This window comes from Tachyglossus aculeatus, chromosome 22 (assembly GCF_015852505.1).
Source record: "Tachyglossus aculeatus isolate mTacAcu1 chromosome 22, mTacAcu1.pri, whole genome shotgun sequence".
Taxonomy (NCBI): Eukaryota; Metazoa; Chordata; class Mammalia; order Monotremata; family Tachyglossidae; genus Tachyglossus; species Tachyglossus aculeatus.
The window spans coordinates 2,369,509-2,385,606 of NC_052087.1; the positions used below are offsets into that span (position 1 = coordinate 2,369,509).

Sequence of the window (16,098 nt, forward strand, 5' to 3'; positions counted from 1 at the left end):
TCTAGATGACATTTAAGCAGTGTTACATATATTCGCCTGCCTCTAACATAGCACAGATTTTTTTTTATGATGCATTAACCACTTACAATGTGTCAAACACTGCTCTGAGCGCTTCCCTTTGTTTACTGCTCCCTTTGACAATAAGGCCATGATGCAGAGAAGCCAAAGTAAAATACTAGTCCAAAGCAGCAGTTCTGAATTAGGGGGTCTAAACCCAAGGGGTTTCACTGTATAGTAAAGCCTCACATAAAGCGGTAATTCTATTCTTGGAAAGCAGAACTTTAGGAAATAACTTCCGAATTACTTTGTCAAAGGGGTTAGCTTCTTAAGATCATTTTTTTCCACAGATGTATTTCAAATATCTTAGAAGCAAGGATTTAAATACAGTAACGAAGCATTACCTGACAGCAAAGAGTCTGTGAGCATCTGACTGCCTTTTCTTCCCCCACCTCAGTCTTATTTCCTTCAACCTTTGGCCGACCCCAGGGCCATCTTTCCCTATTCCCCTGCTCCTCCTGCCCTACCCCTCGTCAGCCACTCCTGGGTTGATCTGAGTGCAGAGTTTTCTTCAAAATCCGAAGGACCAAACTCCAGGCAGGGCAGGAGAGTGATTCCCAGATTCCCTCTCCCTCTTCCAGCAAGAAACTGGTTTCCCTCCTGGGATCCCAACAAGCCAGACCAGAGGTACTTGATGCCAAGGGAAAATTAACAGTCAGAATGTCCTGTGACCTGATTAGTTCCTCTTAAATGGGAATCAGTTTCCTCCACATTTCACTGTTCCATTATCACCTGTAACCAATTCTCTGTTTCCCTCTTCTGATCTTTGCCCCCAGATTAACCTAGTTGGGTTAGGCTAAATTTGGCTGGTCAATCAAACAGAGCAGAGTTAGAGATGCTTTCACTCCTTTGTTCTCCCAAGTGCACGCTCCCACAATTCTGCAGCCCACCCTCCTCCCTCGCCTACCACTGTCACTGGCTTGCACAAAGTAAGCGCTTAGTAAATGCCATCATTATTATTATTACTGCATCAAGGGCTCGGGTCAGAGATAAAACATCAACATCCCGCCAGCCGTTATCAACAGCCTCCACATTTTTTCTCTTCAGCCAGATCATTTTAACTCTGCTCTTACCTTCCCTTTCCTTCTCGTTTTTGGCAGTAAGCTTGGGGGAGGGGAGTGTGAATGTGCCCGCGAATAAATAAGTGTGACTATGTGTGTGTCTAAAAGTGGGTGAGGGTTGGATGCAGGTTATGGGCGTCTCTGTGGTAGTAAACTGGCGTGTCGTTTTAGTGTCCGGGACCTCTTTCTCCACTGTAGCCTGGCCACCTGGTCATCAGCCCTGAAGGGTCTGAGAATCTGCCTTAGCTGCCTATGTTCCACTTGGGGCTGCTCTCACCCCTGCTGGGAAGGAAGGACTGTTAGGGGAGGGGTCAAGTGGGGAGCCTGAATCCAGGCGCACCAGGAGGCCAGGAAATTAAGCCAGATGCCAGGACCCTGGCGGTGTGAGTGAAATCCAGAAGGCATGGCTTCAATTTCAGACGCAGGCCTCCCCCATTCCTGGCCACTTTGCCTTGCCCCTGGTAGAAAGAAAAAAGCCGATTTCTGTTGGTGGCAATCGCTATTCCGATCTTGCCCGTACTACGCGCCGGGGCCTACAGTTCTCTTCTTCAGCCCCGGACATCCTCCTGCTCCAAACGGATGCCAGGACCCTCACCCTATCCAACTCCCCAAGGAAATAAGACAAGAGTGGTGGGAACAGAACTAGAACAAGACCTCTGCCTCAGTTTTTTTTTTTCTATTACCGAAAGAGCAGGGGGAGGTGGAAACAGGGGCAGCCTCTGCTGTAACCCCCTGTTGCCTAGATTTCAGTACTGCTAAGAGCCCAGGATTGGACTCCTTTGGAAATCTAGGTCTGGTCTCAGGTTTCCCAAGGCCTGTCCTGAGCTGGTCTCAGCAGCGGAGATGAGGCTCCGGCGGCCCTGTTAGCGTTAGGTCTAAGGGGCCTTGTGAGGAGGCCAAGGCCAGTGAGAGGAAGAGATGAGGCTGAATCAGACTAGAACTTGCAGTGAGCCAGGCCCTAGGATTAGGGGGAAAGTTGGGGGTTGGAGCCAGCTGGCTCCAGTTCCCCATCCTCAATCCAGTCCAGTTCAGACCACATTCCTGACCATCAGCAACCCTTCTCTTTGGCCTCCTTGACCCTCCCGGGTGATTATCCCCATCGGGCTGGTGGAATGGACTGGGCCTCTAATCATCAGCATTTAAAAGTTCAAGTGATCAAGAAACTAATGGCCTGCTTAGCCATATGCATAATGACCCTGGGATATTTCTTTTCTCCCCACAGGCCTCTTTTGGATGGGTGAAAGAAGTGACACTCTCCCCCACTTGTGTATGAAAAGACACAAATGAAGATTCTGCCAGTTTTGAAGGTTTTGTTCACTGCTGTCTTCATGAAGAGGAGTAAATGTGAACAGAGATCAGGGTTGAGTCTCACGTAGGCTGGAAGAGGTGGAAGTTGAACCAGAATAGGGGAGAATCAGAGGAAGGAAATCTTAGAAAATGGAGGACTTAATCAGCTGGGCCTGGGATCACACTTCCTACTGTGCTGCTGGAGGAACCGGTTCTGTTTCTGGGGCAACCGCAGTTACAGGCACGGCTGAGGGCTGGGAAAGGTCAAAGCTAGGCCCCCTCTTCCTGAGGGGGAAAGGATGGTGCTGTTAAACAGCACATCACTCCTGGCAAAAAAATGTCAGAACAAGTCACCGATCGAGACCAGAATGCAACAGAAAGCCACCAGCGTGGCTTTCGACGACTCAATTGGTCCAGACCAATTTACTCTCTGCTCACAGTGACAGACCATGTAGAGCAGGGAGAGGAGAGGGAATCAGCCAACACCTGCTGCGAGGCTGGAGCTGCCGTCCTCCAAGGTGGTCTCGGAGCGTATGGTGCTGCTGGGTGCCATAACTGTCCCGCGGGGATGACTCCGCCTCGAGGGCAACCATCAGTGGCTCGGGGGCCGGCAGGGGGATGGGGGATGCCTAGTGACTCAAAATCCTTCCTGATGACGTGGGTGGAGGAGCCAAGGCCTACCCATCTCCCTCTCTGTCAGGTGGGCGGCCGACACCGGGAAGGCCGGAGGAACGGGATTCGAGAAGGATGACCAACTCTTCTCTCCGTCCACAGATGATCGATCAAAAAGATAAAGGAGGAGCGATTATGCTGGGACTCCTTTCCTGGAGATGTCTGAAGTCAAAGCAAGCAAGCTGGCAGATAGGGGCTTCCTCGCGGACCTAGCTTCCATCTTTCGAATATTTAGTTCCCTTTTCCTTCAGACCATTTCCACTTTCTCCATTTCCTGTCTGAAAAGCATGAGAAGCAGCGTGGCTCGGTGGAAAGAGCCTGGGCTTTGGAGTCAGAGATCACTGGTTCAAATCCCAGCTCCGCCAATTGTCAGCTGTGTGACTTTGGGGAAGTCACTTCACTTCTCTGGGCCTCAGTTACCTCATCTGGAAAATGGGGATTAAGACTGTGAGCCCCCCGTGGGACAAACTGATCACTTTGTAACCTCCTGAGTGCTTAGAACAGTGCTTTGCACATAGTAAGCACTTAATAAATGCCATTATTATTATTATTATTATTATTATTATTATTATTATTATTACTATGGTCCAGAAATGGCAATAGTACCCTAGTGCAGGTCTCTGCCCACAGCCGTTAGTGATGATTCCTGCATGCATGTCAGTGTTCCGTTAATCTAGCCCAAGACCATGTGATTTTTTGTTTTATACTACCTGCTCTTCATCGCTGACTCAGCCAGCTGAGGGTCGATTATGACCCTCAGATCTTTTTTCTGATATAACTGGGCCTGGCAAGACTTTCCCCATCCTGGGTCAGAGAGGTTTGCTCTTGTCACTATGTGTGCTATCTCTCTGATTTCCCTGTTTTTGGTCTTAGTGGAAAAAGCCCAGTTCTGGGAATCGGAACATCTTGGTTCTAGTCCTGTTGTGGGCTAACATGGGCAAAACCCGTTCAGTGGCCTTTGTACTGCATCCCTGCCTGGCTTCTTTCTCAGTGCACCCTGGAACCCAGAAGAAACGTGAGGTGAAGACAGAGATGAGAGATTGTGAATGACACTGTACAAACCACCAGCGCTAGACTCAATACCTTTGCATGGTTACGGGGCCCAAAGCCTCAGGACGAGGCCCAGTTGCCATTACTGGTGGGAGACCACTTCTCCAGCTCAGGTAAGCTCTGTCGTGTGGGAATAACTGCTCACACCTCTACAGAGAAACACTTAGGACACTGAATGCCCCATGAGTCTGGAAGCAGTTGCCAAACGAGAACGCCAGTGTGGGTAGAACAGTGCCCAGCACTTAGAACAGTGCTTTGCACATAGTAAGCGCTTAATAAATGCCATTATTATTATTATTATTATTATTATTATTATTATCATTATAGAATCAGGTCATCAGGGCCAGCTCGGCATCTCAGTGGCCACTGCCAAAACAGTCAGGAAAACTATTTATTTTGCACCTGTGTGCAGAGTAACTATCTTAAATTCAAAGGGAATGCATTCCTACTTGAGAGTCAGGCAAAACTCACTGCAACCTGAGCCAAGGGGGTTTGGTGTGAAATTACTCCAGATTACTCAGAAGGCAATTTGAAAGTCAGGGTGAGGCTTAACAGATAGCCCCTGAGCAAGTCCATGGCTACAGGGAAGGGAAAGAGAAGCCGGCAGCCACCGGGAAGTAGTGAGGGAAGGTGTGCCGTGGAGAGTGATTCAAGATCAGCCACTGCAAGTGAAAAATGAAAATAATTTCAAAGCTACAATGTTCACCCTACAGAGCCCAACACACCCAAAGCTCTCCAGTGAGGACATTCTTTAGTCAGGGCTTCCTTTCCTCTCTTCACAGTAGATGGGGATTTCAAAGGGATTCTAAAATTGGTGGGAAATGGGGGTCTTGAGAAGGAGTAAAAGAATGAAACAGCCCATCTCTCCTTTCCTGCTCCTCTTGTGTTGGGGGGCTCAGCGGGGGCCTGAATGGCCAATGACGGAGGGATTGAAGAAGCAGAATGGCCTAGTGAAATAAGCACGGAGCTGGGAAGAAGAGGTTCTACTCCTACCCCTTGCCTACTGGAGCCACAGGTCAAGGGTTCAAATCCCGGCTCCACCAATTGTCAGCTGTGTGACTTTGGGCAAGTCACTTCACTTCTATGGGCCTCAGTTCCCTCAACTCTAAAATAGGGATGGAGACTGGGAGCCCCACATGGGACAACCTGATCACCCTGTAACCTCCCCAGCGCTTAGAACAGTGCTTGGCACATAGTAAGCGCTTAATAAATGCCATTATTATTACCATGTGACCTTAGAGTAACAGCGCGAGTCTAGTGGCTAGAGCCCGGGCTTGGGAGTCAGGAGGTCCTGGGTTCTAATCCCAGCTCAATCAGGTGTCTGCTGCGTGACCTTGGGCAAGTCACTTAACATCCCCGTGCCTCAGTTCTCTCATCCGTAAAATGGGCACTACGACTGTGAGCTCCATGTGGGACATGGACTGGGTCCAACCCGATTAGCTTGGATCTACCCCAGTGCTCAGTAAAGTGCCTGGCACACAGTAACCTCTTAACAAAAGCCAATCAAAGAGGTCACTCTTCTCTGGGAATCTCTCCGGACTGACCATTTGGAGGGCACAGAAGGGGTGTAATCCGCAGCCGACCTGGAGGCCAGGAGAACCGAGAGACAGAACGGCCAGAGAACGACTCTGACATTCCAGAGAAGCAGCACGGCTCAATGGAAAGAGCCCGGGCTTTGGAATCAGAGGTTGTGGGTTCAAACCCCGGTTCCGCCAATTGTCAGCTGTGTGACTTTGGACAAGTCACTTCACTTCTCTAGGCCTCAGTTACCTCATCTGTAAAATGGGGATTTAGACTGCGAGCCCCCCCGTGGGACAACCTGATCACCTTGTAACCTCCCCAGCGCTTAGAACAGTGCTTTGCACATAGTAAACGCTTAACAAATGCCACCATTATTATCATTATTAATACCCCCATGACCCGACAAGAGATGGGGAAGCCAGCTAGCATCCCGAGAAGCTTACTGAGAATATATTTTGCACACAATATGAAAAGAAAACCCACTTTCAAACTCTGACATCATTTTACAGAAAGTAAGATGGTAAACTGGGCACCAGCTGTGACACGTATCTGGTCTATAGCCCAGCGATGCTAAACTCCCAGCAAACATCGCAGTATGTGAACCAAGGCATGGGGCTTGTTGGGGGCGACTAGACATTGTCTAGAAAACATAACTTCTCTTTTCTTGAGAGTTCGATGGCAGGAGAAGACAAACGAAAGCCCCTGACCTCTTCCCCACTGGGTCAACAGATTCAGGAGCAAGAGGAAGGAGTATTATGGAGGAGAGGAGGAGGAAAGGAAAGGGGAAGAGCAGAAGAAAAATGAAGGATCAAGAGGAGGGGAAGGAGGAAGGGATTGAGGAGGGAGTATAAAAAATCCCCCTTTCCCCTCACCTGATTGCCTCTTTGCCCTGCTGGGCAGAAAGACAGGGGCACAGGCCCTGCTGCATCATTGGTAAAATGGGGTGGGGAGAAGCACCTACAGCAAGGGCCTGGGACTCAGAAGGTCGTGGGTTCTAATCCCAGCTCCGCCACTTGTCTGCTGTGTGACCTTCGGCAAGTCACTTCACTTCTCTGAGCCTCAGTTACCTCATCTGCAAAAAGGGGATTGAGACTGTGAGCCCCGTGTGGGACAGGGACTGTGTCCAACCCAATTTGCTCTTATCCATTCCAGCGCTTAATAAAGTGCCTCGCACCTACAGCAAGGGCCTGGGACTCAGAAGGTCGTGGGTTCTAATCCCGGCTCCGCCACTTGTCTGCTGTGTGACCTTCAGCAAGTCACTTCACTTCTCTGAGCCTCAGTTACCTCATCTGTAAAAAGGGGATCGAGACTGTGAGCCCCATGTGGGACAGGGACTGTGCCCAACCCAATTTGCTCTTATCCATCCCGGCGCTTAATACAGCGCCTCGCACATAGTAAGTGCAATGTTTGGCAATACTATTATTATCATTATCATTGTATTATTATTATTATCACACTCAATCCCCATTTTACAGATGAGATAACCGAGGCTCAGAGAAGTTAAGTGACTTGCCCAAGGTCACAGAGCAGACATGTGGCGGAGTCGGAATTCGAAACCATGACCTCTGACTCCAAAGCCCGTGCTCTTTCCACTGAGCCACGCTGCTTCATTGTCAGCTGTGTGACTTTGGGCAAGTCACTTCACTTCTCTGGGCCTCAGTGACCTCATCTGGAAAATGGGGATGAAGACTGGGAGCCCCCTGTGGGACAACCTGATCACCTTGTAACCTCCCCAGTGCTTAGAACGGTGCTTTGCACAAGTAAGTGCTTAATAAATGCCCTTATTATTATTATTAGCCAAGCTCAAATAGCTCTGGGGATGATGTCCCTCACTGCCCCTGTGGAATGGGCATTTCTTCCACATTCTGGAGGCGCCTAGGAGGAGCAAGTCTGTGAACCACAATCACCCAGCTCCGAGGGTGATCGCCTCCACTGCCCCTGGGCTACAGGCACCTATCTATCTCTTCCCCGTGATGGAGAGATCGGGGGTGAGCGAGGCTGGGAACCAAACTCCAACAGCTCTGGGTGGTCAGCCCTGCTGGCCCTGTGGAATGCACACGAAAGCACAGTTCCTCCAAGAAGCCATCCCTGACTGACCCCTCCTCTCCTCTTCCCCCACTCCCTTCTGCACTGCTCTTTCTTGCTCCTTCATTCATCCTCCCTCCCATCCCCACAGAACACATGTATATGGCTGTAATTCCTTTAATTTAGTCAGCTGTTTATATTAATGTCTGTCTCCCCCTCTAGACTGTGAGCTCTTTGTGGGCAGGGATGTGTCCGTTTGCTGTTATATTGTACTCTCCCAAGTGCTTAGTACAGTGCTTTGCACACAGTAAGCGCTCAGTAAATATGATTGAATGAATTCATTCATTCATGAACCGTCCCCTCCTGGAGCGGTGGGGAAGCTCCCGAGCGAGGCGGGCTCGGCCCCCTCCTCCAATGAGCCAAATGAACAAGACGAGCCAGGGAAGAGCGGCTCTTCATTTCTGACACCGGGTTCATTGATCCTGACTGAAAAGTGAGGCAGAGGAGAGCCCTTCTCACACAATGAGCTGCCCCTTCGAGACGAGCTTCGTCCGGCATCTTACGTCTGTTGTTGCGTAGTGACAAGCTGCTAACTTGCTCGGCTTCTCAAGGCTCACAAAACAGCTCTTAAGAAGGTAGCATTTTCATTACGGGAATGATTTTTCACAAAGGTGGGGCCAGCGATTCAACAGCTGCTTATACAGTCGGTCAATTTTATGAATTTTAACATTGGGTCTCACTTCACCCAACAATGTACAATAATTGTGCGCTTCAACCTGACACAGTGATGGCATCGCTGTGTCAGAATGCATGAACTGCAGGGCAGCGGGAAGGGAAGGCATTTATTTTTTTTTTGAAACAAGAATGGAAAGCTATCTTTGTGCAAATAAACAGGATTCAATCCCACTTGGGAAGGCTGTGGGAGCGGCAGAGCGAAGCTTTCAGTTTTAACAGGATTAGAGAAGCAGCATGGCTCAGTGGAAAGAGCCCGGGCTTGGGAGTCGGGGGTCATGGGTTCTAATCCTGGCTCCGCCCCTTATCGGCTATGTGACTTTGGGCAAGTCACTTCACTTCTCTGGGCCTCAGTTACCTTATCTGTAAAATGGGGATCAAGATTGTGAGCCCCAGATGGGACAACCTGATCACCTTGTATCCCCCCAGTGCTTAGAACAGTGCTTTGCACATAGTAAGCGCTTAACGAATACCATTATTATTATTATTATTATTATTATTATTATTATTATTAACAAACCCATCCCGGGAGCTGCGAAGTTTACGGTTTCTCTGGACAGGACTCTAAGACCCTCTGCTATTCCACTGATGCTCCTGATCCCCTCTGTGACCATCTCGGAAACGATCAACTCGGGCCCAGAACTTCACACATTTTAGATGAAAGAAACCGCCATCTTCCCCATCGCGAAAGACGATTTACCGAATATCCTTGCCAAGAAACCGGTGGAGGGGGCGGCCTGCCCAGCAAGTTTACGTTGAACATATTTTCCGTATCACTCACCAGCGCGAAGGGGTCGTGGCACCCCACCAACAAAGATGGTTTTCCTGGGGTCCAGAGGCTGAGAGCCGTCCATGACAAAGTCGCTGTCACTCAGGTTCCAGGGTCGGATTTGCACCTGCAAAAAAGTTGCTTTTCATTCAATTGTATTTATTGAGCGCTTACTGTGTGCAGAGCACTGTACTGAGCGCTTAAGTGGCCTGGCCTTCAATCCAAGCAACCCTACTTAGCACACCAAGAGTTGTGTGTTTTTTGGTCTGGTGTGGTTTTTTTTAAATAACCCATTGAACCCCAAGTGAACCCATTTCATTCCGGCAGGGAATTTCTTGATCTCCCAGAAACCTGCCCTTCTCATTACTCGAACCCATTATACCAAACTGTGAGTTGTCGAAACTATTACTAAGTAATTGAAATCAGTGTTCGGTTTCCTCAATTTCTATTTTATAAAAGTAGCGTCAGAGGGTGGCAGCAGTGATGTTTTAGGCTTCAGACCAAACCAACGCCTCCAGACTTGCAATGCATTCAACCTTCTCTCCTGGGAGCGGCCTGGGTCCCCTATCATCATCAATGGTACTTATTGAGCGCTTACTGTGTTCAGACAACTCTACTAAGCGCTTGGGAGACTACAATACTCTCTGAGAAGCAGCAGGGCCTAGTGGATAGAGAAGCAGCCTGGGATTCAGAAAGACCTGGGTTCTAATCCTGGTTCCGCCACTTGTCTGCTGTGAGACCTCGGGCAAGTCACTGCACTTCTCTGTGCCTCAGTGACCTCATCTGTAAAATGGGGACTAAGACCATAAGCCCCATGTGGGACACGGACTGTGTCCAACTTGATCAGCTTCTATCTACCCCAGCGCTTAGTACACTGCCTGGCACAAAGTAAGTACACGTGGCTTACTGGAAAGAGCCCGGGCTTGGGAGTCAGAGGACGTAGGTTCCAATCCGGCTCCGCCACTTGTCAGCTGTGTGACCGTGGGCAAGCCACTTAACTTCTCTGTGCCTCAGTTACCTCATCTGTAAAACGGGGATTAAGACTGTGAGCCCTATGTGGGACAGCCTGATTATGATGCATCTACCCCGGCACTTAAAACAGTGCTTAAAACAGTACAGTGCTCTGCACAGAGTAAGCGCTCAATAAATACGACTGATTGATTGCTTGGCACATAGTAAGCACTTAACAGATCCCATCATTATAACAACAAATCCCATTTAGAAAAATCTACAACAGAATCGGTTTACAGTCTAGAGCATAGGTCTCCCCTCCAAATTCCACACACTCCTCCCAGATTGGCTCCAACAGCATCACTTCTGAGCTCAAATTGACATCAGGTGGCAAGGCCGAATCACCACCCCAGGTGCGAGAATGACGTCGATCCCCTAGCACTGAGCCTACATTCGCTACATCACAGCTTTTCTGGGTGGGAGATGGGAGGAGAATGGACCACAGTAGAGTATTTAAACGAACAGTTTATGCCGGGCTGGAACAAGACAATGTGGGGAGCAGCCTGCACACGTCTCCCCTCTCCTCAAAACCTCCAAGGGCTCCCCATTCCTCTCCACACCAAACGGAAACTCCTGATCCCCAGCTTTAAGACGCTCAATCAGCTCTCTCCACCCTATTTATCCTTTCGCTTCTATTCGACGCTAGACTCTAAACTTGTTGTGGGCAGGGGACGAGGCTGCCCATGCTGTTGCACTGTATGCTCTCCAGTGCTTATAACAATGCTCTGCCCAAAGTAAGTGCCATATAAATACCACTGATGACGAAACCACGGATTACTCATTGTGCCTTGCTCTTCTCTCTCCCACTTCAGATCTCTTGCCTCCCTTCTCCCTGGAACTCTCTCCCCCTTCACCTCTGACAGACTGCTGTTCTTCCCATCTTCAAAACCCTTCTGAAATCCCATCTCCTCCAGGAAGCCTCCCCTGCTTAACTCATTTCCCCTATCTCCCCTTAACCGCCACTTGAGCACTTTGTCTCACAAGCAACTTTTCACATCCACCCTTCTGTAGCACTTGTTTACACCCCTGCTTCATTGCTTCCTCCTACTTATTATTTCAGTATCTAGATTTTAAGATTCTTAAGGGTCAGGTCTACACACAGTAAGCCCTCAAATATGACTGAGGAAAATGGTAATAAGCTTCGAGGGTCAGGTCTGCTAATTCTACTGTACTCTCCCCAATGCTTATTACAGTGCCCTACGCAGTAAGCACTCAAATATGCCCGATTACTGAATTTTTTTTCTAGTATTGGCCGTCAGATTCTTTAGTACGGTCTCAAACGTGGTGCTTTAGGATAGGCTGAACAGAATCAAACTTAATCGATCCACAATTGGAACAAGTTGCAACAATCCCTTAGTGATCTAAAAGAATTAATGCTCTTCCCAGATTTTCAACAGGCTGTCCGGGAATTGGGGATTTAATCAAATGGCGAAGCAGCATGACCCAGTGGAGAGAGCACCGGCCCAGAAGTCTGAAAGACCTGGGTTCTGACCCTGGCTCCGCCACTTGTCAGCTGCATGACCTTGGGCAAGTCACTTCGGTTCTCTGTGCCTCAGTTACCTCATCTGTAAAACGCGCATGAAGACTGTGAGCCCCATGTGGGACACGGACTTGTAGATACATAGCTTGTATCTACCCCAGCACTTAGTACAGGGCCTGGCACATAGTAGGGGCTTAAATATCATAAAATGGAATACACTGCATTTACACCTGTTTTAACACAGTTCAGCAGACACCTGCACTCTGCTTCCTGAGGAGAGTGGTAGGAGAAACCCTTAACAAGATGCAGTGTCTACGTGGCCACTGGTTCAGGTTTTGAGCTATAATAGTAATAATAATAATAATAATAATAATAATGATGTTGGTATTTGTTAAGCGCTTACTATGTGCCTAGCACTGTTCTAAGCGCTGGGAGGGATACAAGATAATCAAGGATGTCCCACATGGGGCTCACAGTCTTAATCCCCATTTTACAGATAAGGAACCTGAGACACAGAGAAGTTAAGTGACTTGCCCAAGGTCACACAGCTGACAAGTGATGGAGCCAGGATTAGAACACATGACCTCTGACTCCCAAGCCTGGGCTCTTTCCACTGAGCCATGTAGGGAGCTTTACATTGAGATGCATAAGAGACTCTGTTAACCGTACAATACCTATGCAAGCAGAACACCAGAGGCAGCAGGGGAAAGGGTGGCACAAATACTTCCTGTTTCTCATTCACATTTAAAGGAACAGAAGGCGAAATACCAGAAAAGTATTGCTGAAAGCGGCCCAGATGCATATCCAAACACACAAAGGCAGAAAAACAAGTGCCATTATCCACACAGAACCAGACACAGAGCTATAGTGTGAGCCCTTCTTATGTAACGTCAATTATTATTTGTTTAATTTTGAGAGATCTGAGGTAGAGATCCCCTAATGCCCCAATTCTCAATGACTCGGTTGACAGAGATTCACTTTATCCTGCGCCTGCCAAGACTGCAATGACAGTGTTTTACTTCAAACATCCAGAAATACGTCATATGTCTTTTCTAGATGACGGGGATATTTTCATTACGAGTGTGAGATTGGAGGAAAAGAAATCTTCAGCGCTCCTACTTTAACTGTGGGCCTCATGGGGACAGGGACTGTGATCGATTTGATGATCTTGTAGCTAACCCAGCGCTTGGTACAGTGCAATAAATGCCATAATTATCATTATCATCGAGTGGCCGCCCACCCCTTTTACAGGATTTGAATGCAAAGTCTGTCACTCACTCTGTCACTGAATGAGCCCCATTCACAGCACAGTAGAATTGGAAGAGTACAATGAGTTCCTGGCCCTTGAGGAGCTTAAAATCTAAAGGGGAAGTTGGCAGATGAGGTCGCTATATACCGTAGAAGCAAGAAGAAAAGCCAGATACATTTAGTCACAGCTTGTTGTGCTGTTGCATTAGTTACCTATGCTGCCAGGAGCTGTTTTCTACTTAACCTCTTAAGGTTACAATCTTTTCAAAATCTCCACTCTGACAGAGCAGCCTTCTGGGACCTTTCCTCTGGGTCTGCATTCAGCATACTAACAGCAGTCTGCAATTTAGCAGCATGAAGAAATGCCCATTCATTGTGTAAATTGGGAATTGAGGTTTAGCTCGTCTTTACTGCTGTCGTGTTTCTGGAGAGTTGCTTGCAGGGGTCTTCAGTCTCCAGGAGTTTAACGTCCAGGTATTTTGTTTCTTGGTAGGCCGGCTTCTGACACAGTGGTTCCAAGGCCGGTGGGCTCTCGGAGGGTATGAGATTAGGATCTGTCCAGAGTTGTGATCTGTCTAACCTGTAGATTCCTCTGTGACCCTCTGACGTAAGTGGGTTGCTTGATTACAATAAATCCACCTACATACATACTAGTGTGGTCTACAGGAAAGAACACACGACTAGGAGTCGGAGGACCTGGGTTCTAAATCCGGCTCTGCCACTTTCCAGATGGGTGACCTCGGGCAAGTCACTTCACTTCTCTGGGCTTCTGTTCCCTCATCTGTAAAATGGGGATTCGATACCTAGTCTCCCTCCTGTGAGCCCCTGATGACCTTGTATCTACCCTGGCACTTAGTACAGTGCTTGGCTTGTAGTAAGCACTCAAATACCACAATTATTATTATTGTTATTATCATTATTATTATTAATATAGTCACCTACCGCAGCAGCCTAGACTTGTGCATACAGCACAGGCCTGGGAATCAGAAGGCCCTGGATTTTAACTCCAGCACTGCCACTAGTCTGCTGTGTGACCTTGGCCAAGTCATTTCACTTCTCTGGGCCTCAGTTACCTCGTCAGCAAAATGAGGATTAAATTGCGAGCCCTATGTGGGACAGGGACTGTGTCCAACCCAATTATCTTCTATCTACCCAGCACTTAGTACAATGACTGGCACATAGTAAGTCCTTAACAAATACTATTATTACTACTGATAAGACAATGCTGATGGTGAGATTTTACCTCTAGGAGTGTGATGTATCTGATAAGGACCATCTCTTGCTTCACTATTACTCTTGTTACCCTTGGATAGAACAGATTCTAAACTGAGTTACTCAAGGGCATTTGAGGCTCACCACCTACTAAGTTGAATTTTCTAGACAATTAGGAGCAAAGTTGAACTTGCAACAGATTTCAGATTCCTTGACATGACACCAAGATTGGCTGCATAGAAAAAATGAAACAAAGCCCAACTGATCATCAGAGCTACTTTACTCTGTTGGTGAAGGGAAAAGAGATGGATAAAACCCTTTTAACTGACACAGCTAGCCATGGATCTTAACAAACTTTTCACAGTAGCTAAACTCGCTGAGTACCTTTCAAAACCAAGATAGGCTAATGGTATCATAAACCTTTATTAGGGCTGTAAAATCCCTAGAGCCCTCTTTATGTAATCCTCTGACTTGAAGTAACACCACACTAAGCATGGCTGCCTGTTTTCACTGAGTGCAAGAGTGAATTTGCAGTGAAGTTGGCAAAGTTGAGATAGAAATACACATATGAGATGAGGGAGGGGAAACCCCCCATCCCAAACCCATCCACAGGACTAGGAATTCAGAGATTACCTCAGGGCTTGGAAATCATAAAGGGAAAGTAGTTTTTAATGGGTTTTTTTAAGCACTTACTATGTGCCAGGCACTGTAGTTTGCTGGGGTTTGGCAGACAGCCTGTTTGCCTGACACACAGTAAGTGCTTAAAAAAATTCTACTACTATTACTTGATGCTTGGCAAAGAGGTTTCTACCCCAGGCTGGAGACTTGGGCTGGAATAGGGCTAAGGCCCTGACCTCCATCACAGCTCTGCCTTCTAGCTGGCCCCCTCTTTACCGTGAGGGACAACCGACCCAAAAACCCGTGGAGGCAAAGCTAGCATCCATGGGGACAACGGATGATGATGATAGACTGTGAGCCCGTTGTTGGGTAGGGAACATCTCTATATGTTGCCAACTTGTACTTCCCAAGCACTTAGTACAGTGCTCTGCACACAGGAAGAGCTCAATAAATACGATGGAATGAATGAATGATAATAATAATGATGATTATGGTATCTGTTAAACACTTACTATGTGCCAGGCACTGTACTAAGCACTGGGGTGGATACAAGCCCATTGGGCTGGACACAGTCCCTGTCCCAGGTGGGGCTCACAGTCTCCATCCCCATTTTACAGATGAGGTAACTAGGGTACAGAGGAGTGAAGTGACTTGCCCAAGGTCACACAGCAGACAAGCAGTGGAGCCAGGATTAGAACTCATGACCTTCTGATTCCTGGACCCAATCTCTATCCACTACACCACGGTGTTTCTCCAGTTCTTACTGGTCCCTGTTTCCTTACTGGTTACCTCTGGCACCAACAGTAGAGGCTCAATCGCTGAGCTAGTCGGAGAACCTTCAAAATGCATCATTTTCAACATGGGGGGAAGATTTTACCACTATCTTTGGAGCATTCCTCTTTTGCAGAAGGTGAAATGAGGACCAGATCATCTCCACCAGGCTTCGGCCTTTGGCTCGTGAGGACCTGCGGGTTTCGATGACGCGAGACTTGATTTGCCGCAGGCAACTCTGACGTCCAAGTCGTTCTTGTGAAGTTTGGCGTTCGCTGTTGCTTGCTAATAGTGTCCAGAGTCTCAAGGTCACAGGCGCGCCCATTCTCATGGCACTGGAGAAGCAGGTGGGGTTTCTGTGTCCAGTAAAGTGAAGTTCTAAGCTGCCATGAAGCCCCTCACCGACGCTTGATGTTGGGCTGGCTCCGAGGCCGCTTTGCGACACACGGGTGGTGTAACCACCAACCTATTTGTTAGGTCTCGCCTCTGCTCCCTCTGGCCTCTCGTCCACACCCTCCCTTCCTTTTCCCATCCCACAGACTGCTGTTCCTCCCATCGCCAAAGCCCTTCTGAAACCACAGAGG

At 48.2% G+C, this 16,098-nt stretch overlaps 1 protein-coding gene across 2 annotated transcripts in view; it reads right to left on the reverse strand.

Moving 5' to 3' along the window:
* CPEB3 (cytoplasmic polyadenylation element binding protein 3) overlaps positions 1–16,098 on the reverse strand; it is a 180,052-nt gene that overhangs the window by 24,837 nt on the left and 139,117 nt on the right. For both annotated transcript variants that reach the window (XM_038764075.1, XM_038764074.1), the window contains one exon: positions 9,187–9,301. In XM_038764075.1, the coding sequence (XP_038620003.1) occupies positions 9,187–9,301 (115 nt within the window). The remainder of the gene's footprint in view (positions 1–9,186; positions 9,302–16,098) is intronic.